We start from the raw sequence: 18,261 nt of genomic DNA on the forward strand, positions 1-18,261 counted from the left end.
GCAGAGAGCTGTGCTGAAGAACAGGTTACATAACAGTAAGGGGAGAGAAGAAAAATCCTTGCCTTTGTTGCAGCCAAACTCACTTTAGAATCTAATAAACTTTGACCCAAGACTGCTCTTTTCCAAGACTCATTTCCAATACCGACTAGTTATGCTTTGTTACTCGCTAATGTCAAGGACTAGAAAGAAGTCATCCTTTTGAGTAAACTAAAAGAACTTAGGGATATAACCACCAAATAGCATAGGAGCTGAGTGTAATTGAAAGACTCCAAACTTACACAGAAAAGGGACAAGACAATTCTTATGAGGATAGATTTCTTGGTAATGACAAGCTTTTTATTACAGGAGGACAGTGTCTTAAAACAGAACTGTTTCACTTTGGTCCGACCGCAAACACAAACTTGTGGCTGTATAGTCAACGGTGTTATTTCCTGATATTCATAATGAAACTGAAGGGTAGATAATGTCTCCAATAGTGAAAATGCCAATATAGAATGGTATACTGTAGGCCTACACCATTTAAAGTGGTAAATGACCAAATTATTAACATAAATTAATCCTTTCCATAACTTGGAGAGAAAACATGTTAACGAAACTTTATACTCCCAAAGCCCTAGACTTTCATTTTGACCTTCTACACAAAAGGGAGGAAACTGTTTTATGGCAACAGTAATAGTAACCTTCCAATGCCTTGGCCTTCACTGTAAAGTCCTTTTCATTTGTCAAGTACAAAACTGCTGTCAATACAGTATTGTTCACGTGCAGCATGAGTTAGTGCTGAGTGATGGAGCCACAATCTCTGCAGAGTGAAAAACACGTCTCATGCATCATGGTCAAGAGAAAACAATGAAGGCTAAGAGTTTAGTGGCCCTATATCAAGCCATACAGTCACATCCAAAATTATTTTACAGCGTTTCCCTTACATGCATTAGTAGAGGCGCAATGCAGCTGCTAAATCGTGGTTGCCACTTAAAAATAGATGCATACAGTACCAGTCAAAAGTTCGGCCATCTACTCATTCAACGGTTTCTTTATTTGTACTATTTTCTAAATGTAGAATAATAATGAAAAAGTCACAACTATGAAATAGCACATATAGAACCATGTAGTAACCAAAAAATGTTAAAATCAAAATATATTTTATATTTGAGATTCTACAAAAGGAGCCACCCTCGGCCTTGATGACAGCTTTACACACTCTTGCCATTCTCTCAAACAGCTTCATGAGGATGTCACCTGGAATGAATTTCAATTAACAGGTATACCTTGTTAAAAATTAATTTGTGTAATTGTTTTCCTTCTTAATGCGTTTGACCCAATTAGTTGTGTGTGACAAGGTATTTTTTATTCTACCTTTATTTAACCAGGGAGGCAAGTTGAGAACAAGTTCGCAACTGCGACCTGGCCAAGATAAAGCATAGTAATTCGACATATACAGAGTTACAAATGGAATAAATAAAACATAGTCAATACAGTAGAACAAAAGAAAAAAGTCTATATACAGTGAGTGCAAATGAGGTAAGAGAAGGGAGTTCAGGCAATAAATAGGCCATGGTGGCAAAATAATTACAATATAGCAATTAAACACTGGAATGGTAGGTGTGCAGAAGATGAAAGTGCAAGTAGAGATACTGGGGTGCAAAGGAGCAAGATAAATAAATACTGTATGGGGATGAGGTAGGTAGATAGATGGGCTGTTTACAGATGGGCTATGTATAGGTGCAGTGATCTGTGAGCTGCTCTGACAGCTGGTGCTTAAAGCTAGTGAGGGAGACATGAGTCTCCAGGTTCAAAGATATTTGCAGTTCGTTCCAGTCATTGGCAGCAGAGAACTGGAAGGAAAGACGACCAAAGGAGGAATTGGCTTTGGGGGTGACCAGTGAGATATACCTGCTGGAGCGCGTGCTGCTATGGTGACCAGTGAGCTGAGATAAGGCTGGGTTTTACCTAGCAGAGACTTGTAGATGACCTGGAGACGGTGGGTTTGACGATGAGTATGAAGCGAGGGCCAACCAATGAGAGCGTACAGGTCGCAATGGTGGGTAGTGTATGGGGCTTTGGTGACAAAACGGATGGCACTGTGATAGACTGCACCCAATTTGTTGAGTAGAGTGTTGGAGGCTATTTTATAGATGACGTCGCCCAAGTCTGTGGTCAGTTTTACAAGGGTATGTTTGGCAGCATGAGTGAACAATGCTTTGTTGCGACATTGGAAGCCAATTCTAGATGTAATTTTTTATTGGATATGTTTAATGTGAGTCTGGAAGGAGAGTTTACAGTCTAACCAGACACCTAGGTATTTGTAGTTGTCCACGTATTCTAAGTCGGAGCCATCCAGAGTAGTGATGCTTACGTTTAAGGCCACTGAAGGAGAGTTGTATGGCATTGAAGCTCGTCTGGAGGTTAGCTAACACAGTGTCCAAGGAGGGGCCAGAGAATACAGAATGGTGTCGTCTGCGTAGTGGTGTACCAGAGAATCACCAGCAGCAAGAGCAACATCATTGATGTATACAGAGAAGAGTCTGCCCGAGGATTGAAGGTAGGGGTGGCACACAGAAGATAGCTCTATTTGGTAAAAGACCATGTCCATATTATGGCAAGAACAGCTCAAATAAGCAAAGAGAATCAGAGAATCATTACTTTAAAACATGAAGGTCAGTTAATCTGTAAAATTTGAAGAAGTTTTAAAGTTTCTTCAAGTGCAGTAGCAAAAACCATCCAGCGCCATGTTGAAACTGGCTCTCATGAGGACCACCACAGGAAAGGATGACACAGTTACCTCTGCTGCAGAGGATAAGTTCATTAGAGTTAACTGCATCTCAGATTGCAGCCAAATAAATGCTTCAGAGTTCTAGTAACAGACATCACAACATCAACTGATTTACGCAGACCATGAAGGCCAGCGTGAATCAGGCCTTCATGGTCGAATTGCTGCAAAGAAACCACTACTAAAAGGACACCAATAAAAATAAGAAACTTGCTTGGGACAAGAAACACAAGCAATGGTGGAAATCGGTCCTTTGGTCTGATGAGTCCAATTTTGAGATTCTTGGTTCAAACCGCCGTGTCTTTGTAAAACGCAGAATAAGTGAACGGATGATCTCTGCATATGTGGTTCCCACCATGAAGCATGGAGGTGGCGGCGTGATGGTGCTTTGCTTGGGACACGGTCAGTAATTTATTTAGAATTCAAGGCACACTTAACCAGCATGGCTACCACAGCATTCTGCAGTGATAAGCCGTCCCAGCTTTTATTTTATATGACAGGACCATGACCCAACACACCTCCAGGCTTGTGTACGGGCTATTTGACCAAGAAGGAGAGTGATGGAGTGCTGCATCAGATGAACTGGTCTCCACAATTACCCGACCGCAACCCAATTGAGATGGTTTGGGATGAGTTGAACCGCAGAGTGAAGGAAAGGCAGCCAACAAGTGCTCAGAAGATGTGGGAACTCCTTCAAGACTGTTGGAAAAGCATTCCAGGTGAAGCTGGTTGAGAGAATGCCAAGAGTGTGTGAAGCTGTAAGCTTCAAACATTTTACTTTGAATCTTCATCCTAGGCTGAGTTCCTGAGCAGGTTAACATCAAGGATCTCTCTGTACTTCTTTCCCTTTATCCTGACTAGTCTCCCAGTCCCTGCCGCTAAAAAAAAAACATCCCCATAGCATGATGCTGCCACAATCATGCTTCACCGTAGGGATGGTGCCAGGTTTCCTCCAGACGTGACGCTTGGCATTCCAGCCAAATAGTTCAATCTTGGTTTCATCACACCAGAGAATCTTGTTTCTTATGGTCTGAGTCCATGGACTGTCATGTGCATTTTAAAGAGGAGTGGCTTCCATCTGACCACTCTACCATAAAGGCATGATTGGTGGAGTGCTGCAGAGATGGTTGTCCTTCTGGAAGGTTCTCCCATCTCCACAGAGGAACTCTGGGGTTCTTGGTCACCTCCCTGACCAAGGTCCTCTCCCCCAATTGAGCAGTTTGGCCAGGTGGCCAGCTGTAGGAAGAGTCTTGTTGGTTCCAAACGTCTTCCATTTAAGAATGATAGAGGCCTCTGTTTTCTTGGGGACCTTCAATGCTGCAGAAATGTTTTGGTACCCTTCCCCAGATCTGTGCCTTGAAACATTCTTGTCTCGGGACTTCTACGGACAAATCCTTCGAATGGCTTGGTTTTTGCTCTGACATGCACCGTCACCTGTGGGACCTTATATAGACGGGTGTGTGCCTTTCCAAATCATGTCCAATCTATTGAAATGTACCACAGGTGGACTCAAATCAAGTTGTAGAAACATCGCAAGGATGATCAATTGAAATAGGACACACCTGAGCTCAATTTCAAGTCTCATACCAAAGGGCCTGAATATGTATGTAAATAAGGTGTCTATTTTTTTTAAATAAATTTGCTAAAAAAAATGTAAAAACCTGTTTTTGCTTTGTCATTATGGGGTATTGTGTGTAGATTGATGAGGATTATTATTATTATTTTTAAAATTAATTTTAAAATAAGGCTGTAACGTAACAAAATGTGCAAAAAGGTAAGGGGTCTGAGACTTTCCAAATGCATTGTACATATGCCCCAGGAAGACCTCCCACACCCCCCATGCAGGAAGACCCCTGCTGGACCCCATTCAGCCTCGCTCCGATAACTGCCACAGCTGCTGAAAAAAGTTCTTATAAAATCAGCTGGTGAAAAAATCTTATATTAATATAATTGCTCAGAGAACAATTTTGGTTAACAAGTAAATAAAAATAATTATTGGCAAGCCTAAAGATTCAAATCAAACTAAATTAAATCTGCATTAACATTCTACTTTTTAAATGTAATTTTATGGAACAGTATTGTGGCCTTCCACAGCTAAAATCCCTTTGTCATCCATCACCATGTGGAATGCCAAAAATGTATGGAACTGGTTGTTGACTTTCAAAAAAGCAGGCAATGCGTAGAAAAGCCCCAAATATAGCGCTTCCCACTATTAGAGCAATTACACATTTAAAACCACTGGAACAGTGGTAAATGTGCCTGGTAGAGGGTGCATTTGTATCTCGTCCCCATTCAGTGAGGAAGATGATTTGGGAGGCAAAGAAAAGTCCAAAGGCCACAGGTGGAAAATTACAGAACTTGGTTGCATCTTGGGGTCACCAAGTCTCTTAATCTACAATTAAACGTCACCTCCATGCCAATAGGCGATTTGGAAGGGTTGGCATAAAAAAAATAATTTATTGAGAGTAACCAACACATGTAAACGCCTGGAGTTTGTTAAACGGCATTGGCACTTGGACCGGGAACAGGGTGGTATGGTCAGATGTTACAAAAATAGAATAGAGGTAAGTCGCTCTGGATAAGAGCGTCTGCTAAATGACTTAAATGTAAATGTAAATGTCTTTGGCCATGCACACCAGCGGTGGGTTTGGCATCAAAAGAAGGATGCATATGCAAAAAAAGAAACTAATTCCTAATGTAAAATAAGGTGGTGGACCTTTGATGTTATGGGGCTGTTTTGCTTGCACTGGGCCTGGGGTCCTTGTTAAGGTCAACGGCATCATCAACTGTAGTAGGACATTTTAGCCAAAAACCTGGTTGCATCTGCCCGGAGGCTGAAACTTGGCCGCAATTGGATGTTCCAGCAAGACAATGACCCCAAGCACACATCAAAATATACAAAGAAATGGATAACTGACCACAAAAAAAACAAACATTTTGCAATGGCCCTCTCAGTCTCCGGACTTGAACCCCATTGAAAACCTGTGGTTTCAATTGAGGAGGGCAGTCCATAAGCGCAGGGCCAAATTATATATATCAAGGATCTGGAAAGATTCTGAACAAAGGAATGGTCTAAGATCCCTCCCAATGTGTTATCCAATCTCATAAAACATTATAGAAAAAAGGCTCAGTGTCATCCTAGCAAGGGGAGGGTGCTGGTGTATTGAAAACAGGGGTGTTGATAAATTTTGTCACCTATCATTTTTAGATTTGTATTACTTGTTAAACCTGTTAATCCTACCCCCTACTTTTTCGAACATTCTGTTAAAAATCACGCAACATTTCAGCGCCCTGCTACTCATGCCAGGAATATAGTATATGCATATGATTAGTATGTGTGGATAGAAAACACTCAGACGTTTCTAAAACTGGTTAAATCACGGCTGTGACTATAACAGAACGTGCGTTTCATCGAAAAGCGCAGGAAAATCTGATCACTGAAAATGGAAAAATATATCCATGCGCGACTTGAACCCATTGATAAAGGTGAACCACATTTAATGGGGCTGAGGTTGCAATACCTACAGCTTCCACACGTTGTCTAGAGTCTTGTCATTTGCCTAGGCTTTGTTTCTTGGTCAAACAGACGCAAGGCAACTAATTTCTTCCGGTCTCTGACCGGATATTTTGGTTGATAATTACCCGGACATTATTTCCAGACGGACAGCTAAAGAATATACTTCGCCTCGTGATCAATTTGATCGCTTATTAACGTTTAATAATACCTAAAGTTGCATTACAAAAGTATTTCGAAGTGTTTTGTGAAAGTTTATTGGCGACTTTTTTAATTTTAAAAAATGACGTTACGTTATAAGACGCTATTTCTTTTTTTTTATCACACAGTCTTCATAGATCGATATCTAGGCTATATATGGACCGATTAATCGAAAAAAAGACCCAATAGTGATTATGGGACATCTAGGAGTGCCAACAAAGAAGATGGTCAAAGGTAATGAATGTTTTATATTTTATTTGTGCGGTTTGTGTAGCGACGACTATGCTAATTAATTTGTTTACGTCCCCTGCGGGTCTTTTGGGGTGTTACATGCTATCAGATAATAAATAGCTTCTCATGCTTTCGCCAAAAAGCATTTTAAAAATCTGACTTGTTGCCTGGATTCACAACGAGTGTAGCTTTAATTCAATACCCTGCATGTGTATTTTAATGAACGTTTGAGTTTTAACTAGTAATATTAGCATTTAGCGTAGCGCATTTGCATTTCCAGATGTCTAGATGGGACGCCTGCGTGCCAGGTAGGAGCAAGAGGTTAAACATATTTGAGCGATTGTATTAGTATAAAATAATTGACCCACAAAATTATAACACACAACCCTGTGTTCTCAAAGACAACTTTAAAGCTACTGTATGTTATTTACTCTCTGTCTATAATAACATAGCCCATCTATTCTGCCAAACAAATGCAAAAATGGCCAATTGGTTACGAAGTATTTTCCTGAGCAGAGGAAATGTCAACAAGGCCTAGTAGTTTTCTCAAGTACACACTGAACTAGTTAGGAGATCTACTGAGTAGCTGTGTTTCCAAGAAGCAATATTATATCACAACAGCTTGATTTAAGCCCACAAGAGCTCTGCTATTCATCACAAAACTGTCAGCTATCATCCAATTGCATTCCTCAAGTGCAACATCAACCAGTGCTTGAAGCCGATTAGGCATGATCAGTGAAAGCATCAAGTCCTTAACCAAATGAGACGGAATATTCCAAAATGAGACATATTGGTCAAACAACAATCTAGTGTTTATTTTGCCGGGTAGAGGAATAATATATGCCATTTAGCAGATGCTTTTTTACCAAATATCGACATAAGAAATAACCTGAAAAGGATTCAGAGGCTATGAGTAGCATACTGTACCTAGTGAAAGAAGCCTTGGAATACACAGTATTATCAGCAGGCTACTATAATCAGAAATATACAGAACTAGTATCAGTATACCGTACCTGGTCGCTCTCATGTGGAAGAAGGGTGACACACTGAAGAGCCAATGGGGAAGCACCTGGACACCTCTGGCTCCTCCCCTCCACTCCACTACCCCCCTGGTTTAACCTGTAGAGTGGGCCGTTCTTCTCCAGCCGGCCGTTGTTGACTGCCCGTTTGGCGGACAGTCGTAACCTCTGCTGAAACCCCGGGTTGTCCAGGACGTGTGATAGATCATTCTGGTTCCTTAGGTACCTCTGGATGTTCTTCAGAGAGGAACCGTGGTTATCATCCAGACCCTCGATGGCCCTCCTCAGAATTTTATTCCAGTCAATGTGGCGAAGTTCACTGGGATTCCATATAGATCCTTTAGACAATGGGACAGAGAGGTTTGCACTAACAGGTTTGAGCGATGTTGTTGATGAAGATACTCCTCTCCCAGGGTGCTCAGGGTCTTTGTACGACACGCTCCCCTTATTGGTGACTTTGAGAATGGAACCATCGTGAACACTTAACTCCAACTGCTCCAGAACGGTCCTCTTGTCCAATCTGTGTAAGGTCGCCACCGCATGACAAATCCGCTCCTCGGAAGGCCTCTGTTTTTGCCTTTTAATTTTCTGTATTGCTTCTAGAATCCACTCCGTATAGAGAGGGTTAGCAAGTTCCACCATGGTTAAACAATGAGATTTAGGAAAAAGTGATCCATAGAGAATATCCCTTGTTGTTGTGAAACATTTGATACATCCAACACATCTTGAAGGTCAAAAAGTAATGTTCCACCTCGGCATCAATACATTCCTGCTGTAAATCCTCATCCAAGGTAGAAGCTCACATGTAACCTCACAAAATAAGATGAAAGTAGCTAGATAGTAAATTCCTCGAAGGTTGGGACAGTTAACGACCGACCTGGAACACGATTCCTTCGAATGGCGTAAGTTCCTTCAAGATCCAAATGATAACTTAAAAAAAAGAAAAAAAAACAGATAGTCATAAACAGTCAAATAAGATCACAGGCCAAAAATATGCAATACTGTACTCTAACAATGACAGAGACAGAATTTCTATATATTTGTTGCACCCAGCACCTTCGCTGAGTATCAAGTACTAGTAGCCCATGGTCACATTAGACAAACATATTGTTTTGATTACTGGTAGTAAATTGTGAGGGATCGGCCTTGTATACACTTTACACATTGGGCCATGACCAATTTAAGTGTTTTTGGATTAGTAGGCTAGGCTATATTCTGAGACCTCACCATAACATTTACTGAAAAGCAGACCAAGACACCATGAAATGAAGGTCAACAACACTCAAGAGAAACAGATGGATTACAAAAGCAGTTCAGACGGATTGAAGATGATTCTAGGTAGGTTAGGGATAGGCTAATGTTACTTAATCCGTAGTCGGAGTCTGATACTATAATCCACCGATTGACCTAACCTCACGCAATAGTTTGTGGTAAAATAATGATCAAGATGAATTTGTCATGACACTGACTACAGTCATAACAACAAGGGAGATGAAATGTAACCTGTTAAATATATGTTAAAACACCTATCAAAATTACTTGTGATAGGTGTTATTTTTTTGTTGATAGTTAAATGATTCATTGTAACATCACCAGTTGACCAAACTAGACTACTCAGTGTTTCTAAATCAGCTACAATGTAGAACAAGAAGGGCAAAGGAGTTTGACTTCTTGCACGCGAGTTTGACAGCTTGTATGCGTAACGAGTGATAAACAAGGATTTGTTCATTTTAGCAGTCGGCGCGAGCTTGAATGTTAGCCGCACACGATCAATTCATATTGTTGCACTTTTTGACAGCTGCGGAGGGATTGTTACCGGAAATTTATGACGGCAATTTATGTTCAAACTAACATGAGACGCTTACGAACGAGAAGATAATATGTAACTAACCTTGCTTGTATCAGTTGAGTTGTAGGAAAAAACATTGCTGCCTGCATTAATGACGTGACCTAAACAGTCGCCATTTTGTTACAATGTTGTAGTTTACATAAATCCGACATGACGCTGATTACAATCCAATGGAGTCTCATTAAACCTTACCTACACTAATGTGCCCTCCCTAGCAACTTTAATATTGGCTGTAAAGGCAAGATCCGATTTCTGGTTTGATAAAGTACATGTCAATCATTATATATGAGCTCACTTTAGAAGGGACTGCGTTGGCTGCTTGATCTGTCACTACACTCAATTGAACCGCCTCTTAAGGTGTCTTCTCGTATCATGAATTGATGTTATATTTACCCTAAGCACTTATCGTTTGACTGAATAAGTTGGTGCACTGTAGGGACAATATAATATAGCTTTTGTATCTCAATTAGATTGTCATTCATTAACATAAAAGTTACCGCAGGTCAGTGGTTAAATTGAGGATTTCTGGTTAAACTATATCCTGTGTCAAACGACAGCCCACCTTTACTACGACTCCTCCTTGAAACAATTGGTTACACTTCAAAATGATTTGGATCATTTTAGACTTTAATTGGTTGTTTGTTAAATCCATCATTTATTTGCAAAAAAACGGCGAAGACTTGACTGCTGATTTAAAGCAGCAAGTTTAAAAAATGTTTGAAGGTGATGGGCTATTATCGTGCTATGGTTGTCCATGCTACCCGACACTTCTTTCCCCACAAACTGGTGTTCTCATTTTATTTTCCAATCTTGTGGAAATTCACTACAGCCTATTCCCAGAAGCACCGACAATTCACTGATTTCAGTTTTCACCAACTCATGTAGGCTACCAAACGTTTACGGGTGGGCTACATCATAATAAATAGGGCACACTATAAATAATCATTCAGGATTTCTTATCCATCAAGCGGTAGAATTTCTCTACATAGCACGAGTGCCTGCATGTGTTAGGCTACAGCGATCATCAACATTCTACCGTGTAAATTATGACAATACTTATCTGTATTATCTTGCACTGCATTTCCGACTAGAAAATAAACACATGAGGGGAGGGGGGGGGGGGATTCCACATAGCTTACAAACGGAGTAGTTGACCCGGGAAATCGGAGTAGCAGCATCTTCACTGTGCCTCAATAATAAATGTATTGCTACAGTTTCGCGATCCATCCATTTCTCACTCGACTCGCAGGTCCATTCTCGTTTACACATTATTAGTCAGTGATATACAGTCTCCTTGGAATGTAGGCTAGATCGTTTACAAAATGTTCCGACCGACGCTGGGCAAGGAGGCAAAACAAATTACGCAAGTTTTATGCAAGGATGAACATGTAACCAGTGAGAGAAAAAGACATCGGCTAGCTACCGTAAATATTTGCTGGTAGTTACCTCTTCAAGTTTTCTTTATCGGATACAGTCCTCTTCTTTATTAACACGATGACTGAAACGACGATCGGATATAAATAATCACACTCACAGCGGCACATCCATATGGGGGTTTCCTTGTATTTTTAATCTCTAAACGATTCGCTGAAGGCTCGCGCTGAGACAGAGAGGACCTGATAACAACTAATTGAAAGGTTAATCTACATAGCAGCCTGTGACAAAGTGGTACCTCCCTCCCCCTTCTTCTTCACTGTAGACATCCCTACTTCAGTCAGTGAAGTGGAGCAGACCGTCGCCCCTGTAGAGCAGTAGCGCTTCCCCAATGATCATAGCGGCAAATGTAATGTCACTTTCACTTTCCACATTAAAATGTCCCGGGATGTGCATGGGAAGATTAAACATTTTTTGCAACGCGTCTTGATGTCTTTATCCAGGGTTGTATTCTGCGAGTGGCATAATACTTGCACAGCTAGTGTACAAATTGACATTGGCATTAATTGCTGTTATTTGGAATAATTTCCTAGATTATGCAGCCAATTGGGCCACCTTGTTTCCAAGCATTTTCTGATCATAGAACCAGCTGGATAGGTCTTTTTGCAGAGGGATTGTTAAATTGACCCAATCTTAATATAATGAAGACATCAAGTCCTTGATCATGATCATAACATAAAATCGTTATAAATAATGACAGCTACAAAACATGATATTGATATCATTTTAAAGGAAGACAGACAAGAAGACAAAGAATCATAGTCTATTAAATGGACACCAATAAATCAACAGTATGATTCAATCATATTATGGAAATTATCCATCAACAACCTCAAGATGTTACAGCTGCTGCCTACACTAATTTGGGTGTGAAATCCGTCCCTGCTCTTTCCTTCAATGCCCACATTAGTCACGTCTGTAAAACGTCATTCTTCCACCTGAATAACATCTCCTGCATAAGACCCTCTCTCCCCACATCTGACACAGAAAAACTAATCCATGCAATCATTTTATCCGGAATTGATTATGGAAACGCAGTTCTTGGGGGCCTGACCGCAGATTTATTTCATAAACTAGAGCTCAGCTAAAACAGTGCCGCAAGTATTCTAGCACAAACAAAATAAAGTCTGCGCACATCACCCCCATCCTTGCTGATCTCCATTGGCTGCATGTTCCTCAAGTAATTTAATGTCAAATCCTCCTCCTCGTTTACAATGCCCTAAATGGCATCGGACCCACCTACCTGTTAGACATTCTCGACTCCTATGAACCCCCATGCCCCCAGGACCAGGCTCTGTACAATGAGAGGTACATTTTTGTTGCAGCCCCAGACACCTAATTCAACTTGTCAAATAATCATCAAGCTCTCAATGAGTTGAATTAATTACTTGACATTTATTTAACTAGGCAAGTCAGTGACGAACAAATTCTTATTTTCAATGACAGCTTAGGAACAGTGGGTTAACTGCCTTGTTCAGGGACAGAACGACCGAGTTGTGCCTTGTCAGCTCGGGGATTCAAACTTGCAACCTTTCAGTTAACCTAACACTCTAACCACTAGGCTACCCCGCTGTCCCGAATCAGGTGAATTTGTCTGGGGCTACAACAAAAATGTGTGCTGTTGGGGGTACTAGAGGACTGGAGTTGGGAAACTGATATAGGGTGCCATTTATGCGGCAGGGTAGCCTAGTGGTTAGAGTGTTGGACTAGTAACCGGAAGGTTGCAAGTTCAAATCCCTGAACTGACAAGATACAAATCTGTCATTCTGCCCCTGAACAGGCAGTTAACCCACTATTCCTGTCATTGAAAATAAGAATTTGTTCTTAACTGACTTGCCTAGTTAAATAAAGGTTAAATAAATAAAATGGGATGTTGCTGGAGCATGTGCCATCCACACAATCTGACCATCCCCCCATCTCTCCTCTCAATCCTTGCCAACTGCCACCCAGTGCTGTTCAGCAACACTGCTGCCCATCTGCGGGGCAAAACACTGGTCTGCTCTGGCTACATCCCCAGTCAGTCAATTCCCATCCCAAATGGCACCCTATTCCCAATGTTGGGCACTACTTTTGACCAGGACCCTTTCGTTTTGTTCCAAATGTTCTATTTCCTATATAGTGCACTACTTTTGGCCAGGGCCCATAGGATCTCTCCCAAATTGCACCCTATTCCCTATATACTGCTTTTGGGATGCAGACACACTGCTTTTGCTTTTCACGCATTCAAAGAAGGGATGGTGCTGATGAATGAGGGTAAATACCAGACATACGAATTGTGTTCTTTCTTTGAAAATATAACTCTCATATGATGAGCCCAAATTTGCCAACAACATATGTTCTTCTAGCAGCTCTGATCTAATTGAACTCTGTATATGTATAAATTAAGAACATTAGAAGTTGGTAGAATTCAGACTTGGGTATCGCACACCACAAGGGAGAAACAGGGGACCTTAACCAGTTAGTTGTTGAGACAGAGACAATGACACATCCGTAACATTTAAACTACTGTTCTTACACTTTAAAATGAAGTAAATCACGGTAGAAGTGTGGTTAACAGTTTTCCTTCTTGCGGTAAACTACGTAGCATTCCTCATTCTCATTACTTAATCACAGCTCCAAATTTTTGTTTAAGTCCAAAATCGCATCTTATTCTCTGTTTAGGGCACTACTTTTGACCAGTAGTGCACGAAATAGAGAATAGGGTGCCATTTGTCACGCATTCTTTGTGTTTGGGTTTTGCCATCTGTCAAGTTGAGAAGCAAATGAACCAGCTGCTACGGAGTGTGATCTCTGCCAATCAGAAATGTGGTCCTTTTCAAAGCGCATCTGTGTGAAACCTTAAAACGCTGATGAAAAAAGTGTCTCAAAGTTGTTAATAACATTTTGGCTAGAGCCTGTTTTCACCTAGATGCCCCTGATTAACATAAACGCATAAACCAAGCATCATTAAATGGATCTACAGCCCTTTGCATAAGAGGTGTTTGAATAGGATCACTCTTCACATTTAATGAGCCCAGAAATTAAAGGGAAAATATATGCAAACAGGTTGAGTTCTGTACTATTATTTATACACAATATGAAAATGGCATATTGCATAATGTGTTTTTGTATTTCAATTTTTCAGTTTCACAGTTATATGGGACATAGGCACATTTTGACCTCAGTCTAGGATAATAGTATAGGTTATAGGCTACAGTTTGTATATACTACTGTTAAAGGAGCAATGTAGTACTGGCTCATAACCTATTCCCTATATAGTGCACTACTTTTGACCAGAACCGTATTAGGGAGGCAAAAATAAATGGATAAAGGGTTTAAGAAAAATAGTCCCTGGTCAAAAGTAGTACATCATCTAGGGAATAGGGTGCCATTTGGCACATATCCCAATTTCTCTCAATCCATTATCCACTACTTGTGCCCCCATGCCTGGAGGGAGGGAGGAAGGGACAGTCTGGGGCCTCTCGGTGATCCTTTTCTCCCCTATCCAACACCCGGCAACAGCACAGCTGGGTGTGGGAGGGGGGGGATCAGCCAGCTGGGTGCAGGATCAGCCTAATTTCCAGGGCTCTCTAATGATCACCATGAAGAGGCACCTCTAATCCCATAATTGAGAGAGACGACCTCCATCAGCCGTGGAGCCATCATCCCAAATGGCACCTCAGTCCTTATATAGTGCACTACTCTTGACCAGGGCCCATAGGGAGACCATAGGGCTCTGGTCAAAAGTAGTGAACTATGTAGGAAACAGGGTGCCAATTTGGACGTATTTATAGAGATCCGGGAGTCTGTGAGAATCCAATTAGAACGCTACGAGCCCCTTGGAGATTACCCAGCTCTCTGGTCTGTACTAGGACACCCAGGCTTGGGGCTGGATCTGGCCTGCCCTGGACACCATTTTGATAATGATGGAGGTTTAGCTGTTTTCCCATCATGTTTAACAATACAGAAGTCAGGACCAAAAATAATTAGCTTGCTGCAAACACATCTAAATTCAGCAAACAAAAGAAAAGTCCATTTTTCAGGACCCTGTCTTTCAAAGATAATTTGTAAATATCCAAATAACTTCACAGATCTTCCTTGTAAAGGGTTTAAACACTGTTTCCCATGCTTGTTCAATGAACCATAAACAATTAATGAACATGCACCTGCTGAACGGTCGTTAAGACACTAACAGCTTACAGACGGTAGGCAATTAAGGTCACAGTTATGAAAACTTAGGACAGTAAAGAGGCCTTTCTACTGACTCTGAAAAACACCAAAAGAAAGATGCCTAGGGTCCCTGCTCATCTGTGTGAACGTGCCTTAGGCATGCTGCAAAGAGGCATGAGGACTGCAGATGTGGCCAGGGCAATACATTGCAATTTCCGTACTGTGAAACGCCTAAGACAGCGCTACAGGGAGACAGGATGGACAGCTGATCATCCTCGCAGTGGCAGACCACGTGTACAACACCTGCACAAGATCGGTACATCTGAACATCAAACCTGCGGGACAGGTACTGGATGGCAACAACAACTGCCCGAGTTACACCGGGAACGCACAATCCCTCCATCAGTGCTCAGACTGTCCTCAATAGCTGAGAGAGGCTAAACTGAGGGCTTGTAGGCCTGTTGTAAGGCAGGTCCTCACCAGACATCACCGGCAACAACGTCGCCTATGGGCACAAACCCACAATCACTGGACCAGACAGGACTGGCAAAAAGTGCCCTTCACGGTTTCACCAGGGCTGATGGCTGGATTTGCGTTTATCATCGAAGGAATGAGCGTTAACCCGAGGCCTGTACTCTGGAGCGGGATCGATTTGGTGGTGGAGAGTCCGTCATGGTCTGGGGCAGTGTGTTACAGCATCATCGGACTGAGCCTGTTGTCATTGCAGGCAATCGCAACGCTGTGCTTTACAGGGAAGACATCCTCCTTCATGGTACCTGACATGACCCTCCAGCATGACAATGCCACCAGCCATACAGCTCGTTCTGTGCATGATTTCCTGCAAGACAGGAATGTCAGTGTTCTGCCATGGCCAGCGAAGAGCCCGGATCTCAATCCCATTGAGCACGTCTGGGACCTGTTGGATCGGAGGGTGAGGGATAGGGCTATTCCCCCCCAGAAATGTCTGGGAACTTGCAGGTGCCTTAGTGGAAGAGTGGGGTAAATCTCACAGCAAGAACTGGCAAATCTGGTGCAGTCCATGAGGAAGAGATGCACTGTAGTACTTAATGCAGCTGGTGGCCACACCAGATACTGACTGTTACTTTTGATTTTGACCCCCCTTTGTTTCATGGACACATTATTCCATTTATGTTAGTCACATGTCTGTGGAACTTGTTCAGTTTATGTCTCAATTGTTTAATCTTGTTATGCTCATACAAATATTTACACATGTTAAGTTTGCTGAAAATAAACACAGTTGACAGTGAGAGGATGTTTCTTTTTTTGCTGAGTTTATAATCATCCATCGAAAAGTGGTTAGAATGGATGAAAGATCTACACCGCCTGTTACAATAACACAACAGTCATTATCTTTAGTAGCCAGTAGGATGCAGAAAATGATTAGCTTGCTGCAACCACACCTTCATTCATTCATCAAAAAGTGGTTGGAATGGATGAAAGATATACACAACTTGGTATTATGGTAACAGTCAAACTCGTGGTGCATTTGTTACTTTACTTATTACATTCAAGATGATAAGGCATTGGAAATGTGGGGTGAAGGCATTGTATGAACTCAAGGAACATTTGACAAAGTCTCAGACCACCCACGCCTGTTGTTTTAATGAACAATATTGTGCGTCATGGCAAAACGAACTTGGCAACATACCATTGTATTTAGTAAACATTTAAGAAAATAATAATAATATCAAACTCCACATTTCAGACAGTACTTTATCGATAGTAGGGCCCTGAGTTTTTCTAGACCACGTATTATTGACCTGGCGAGGAAAAACCCCTGGTCCTTAGTATTAGACATCGTAACCTTTTAATAGCAAAGCCAAAACAATGAGTTAAATGAGAGTTAATATTTAGTGGTTTTGAACTGACAGATGGTGCATAGAAAGTGGAGTGTTGTTTAGAAAGTTGCTTAAAAAGTAATCTACTGTAGCAAATTGAATCACTGATGATCAATAATCTCACAGCAAGTTACAACACATAGCGACAATGTTGTTGACCGGTTATATCCATGGAATTATTGTAAACCTTAAACAAACTTTACACACACAACTTTGAGGCACATACATACACACAGCTTTATGCAGGTGTTTGTAAGGTAAGGAAAATACATTTGTGGTTGGGGGATAATGGTTGGGTAAATCAAGGGAAGTCAGGTTTCTCAGGGAAGGTACATCCTGCTCGTCTGATAATGACATTGGCTGCATAGTGGCCAGCACGGATACACTCCTCCAATGGCCTCTCCTGGACCAGCTCTGACAGGAAGCCTGGGAGGAGAGAGAGGTGAGAAGCAAGGGTCAGGGGTCAGTAAAAGACTATAGCAGAGAAGAAAAGTTTATTAAAGTGTCACTCCTCAATATAACATTTGACAGAATGGTTTGAATTACAGGGGGGTGGGGAGAGCTGGGCACCACTATAAGACAATCAGAACTCCCCTGGAGATGTATCAAAGGAATAGAACATGGGAATATAATTGATTAATTGGGCATCTATGTATATGCTGTGGAGAGGATAATTGGCAGAAACAAGAGAGAAACCAGGGAGGAGACAGACTAGTGTACTGCACCTCCCACAAAGGCATCTCCTGCTCCGTTAGTGTCCACAATGTCGTTCTGGTCAATGTCCAGGACAGAAAACATGGTCACCTTCTCACCTGGGGGGTAGAGATAGAGAGAAGAAATTATTCTATTTAGAGATTATTTCAATAAGCTGTGTAGTGCTAGGGAAAAAAACAACCAGGGACGATTTTGGGAAACCCTGATCTATATGACCCTGGGTCAAAGATCAAAGAATACCATGCTTCCAAATGTCATACACACTGTGATCAGTCAGCTGAGTGTGATTTCACAAGAGATATCTTCAGCTGTGATTTGGCCGACTTCACAATACAATAAAAATGCATAGTGTTGACATGCCTCTACACTTTCAACTCAGTATCATATCAAGATGGATAAGGGTTCTAGGCCATGAAAGAACAAGTTAAGGTTTCACTTTGAAATCCATTAAATGAGTACTGTACAGGATTAGGATCTTAATTTGATCACCCTGTCCGCAAAGACATTTCCTGCAATACAGGAAA

At 41.5% G+C, this 18,261-nt stretch overlaps 2 protein-coding genes across 6 annotated transcripts in view; both read right to left on the minus strand.

Annotated features, from left to right (window-relative positions):
- Nucleotides 1-10,088, minus strand: part of LOC118397299 (histone acetyltransferase KAT6B) — a 40,559-nt gene extending 30,471 nt beyond the window's left edge. Inside the window, 2 exon segments of the mRNA XM_035791968.2 lie at nt 7,727-8,662; nt 9,624-10,088. Coding sequence (XP_035647861.2) covers nt 7,727-8,374 — 648 coding nt within the window. The 5' untranslated portion in view covers nt 8,375-8,662; nt 9,624-10,088.
- A 6,672-nt stretch (nt 10,089-16,760) lies between these two features.
- The window catches only part of LOC118397366 (adenosine kinase), a 295,175-nt gene continuing 293,674 nt past the window's right edge, over nt 16,761-18,261 (minus strand). For all 5 annotated transcript variants that reach the window (XM_035792030.2, XM_035792057.2, XM_035792048.2 and 2 more), the window contains 2 exons: nt 17,749-17,835; nt 16,761-17,449 (listed from right to left, as the gene is read on the minus strand). In XM_035792030.2, the coding sequence (XP_035647923.1) occupies nt 17,325-17,449; nt 17,749-17,835 (212 nt within the window). In that variant the 3' untranslated portion in view covers nt 16,761-17,324. The remainder of the gene's footprint in view (nt 17,450-17,748; nt 17,836-18,261) is intronic.

Source organism: Oncorhynchus keta, chromosome 2 (genome assembly GCF_023373465.1).
Source record: "Oncorhynchus keta strain PuntledgeMale-10-30-2019 chromosome 2, Oket_V2, whole genome shotgun sequence".
In the NCBI taxonomy this organism is placed as follows: Eukaryota; Metazoa; Chordata; class Actinopteri; order Salmoniformes; family Salmonidae; genus Oncorhynchus; species Oncorhynchus keta.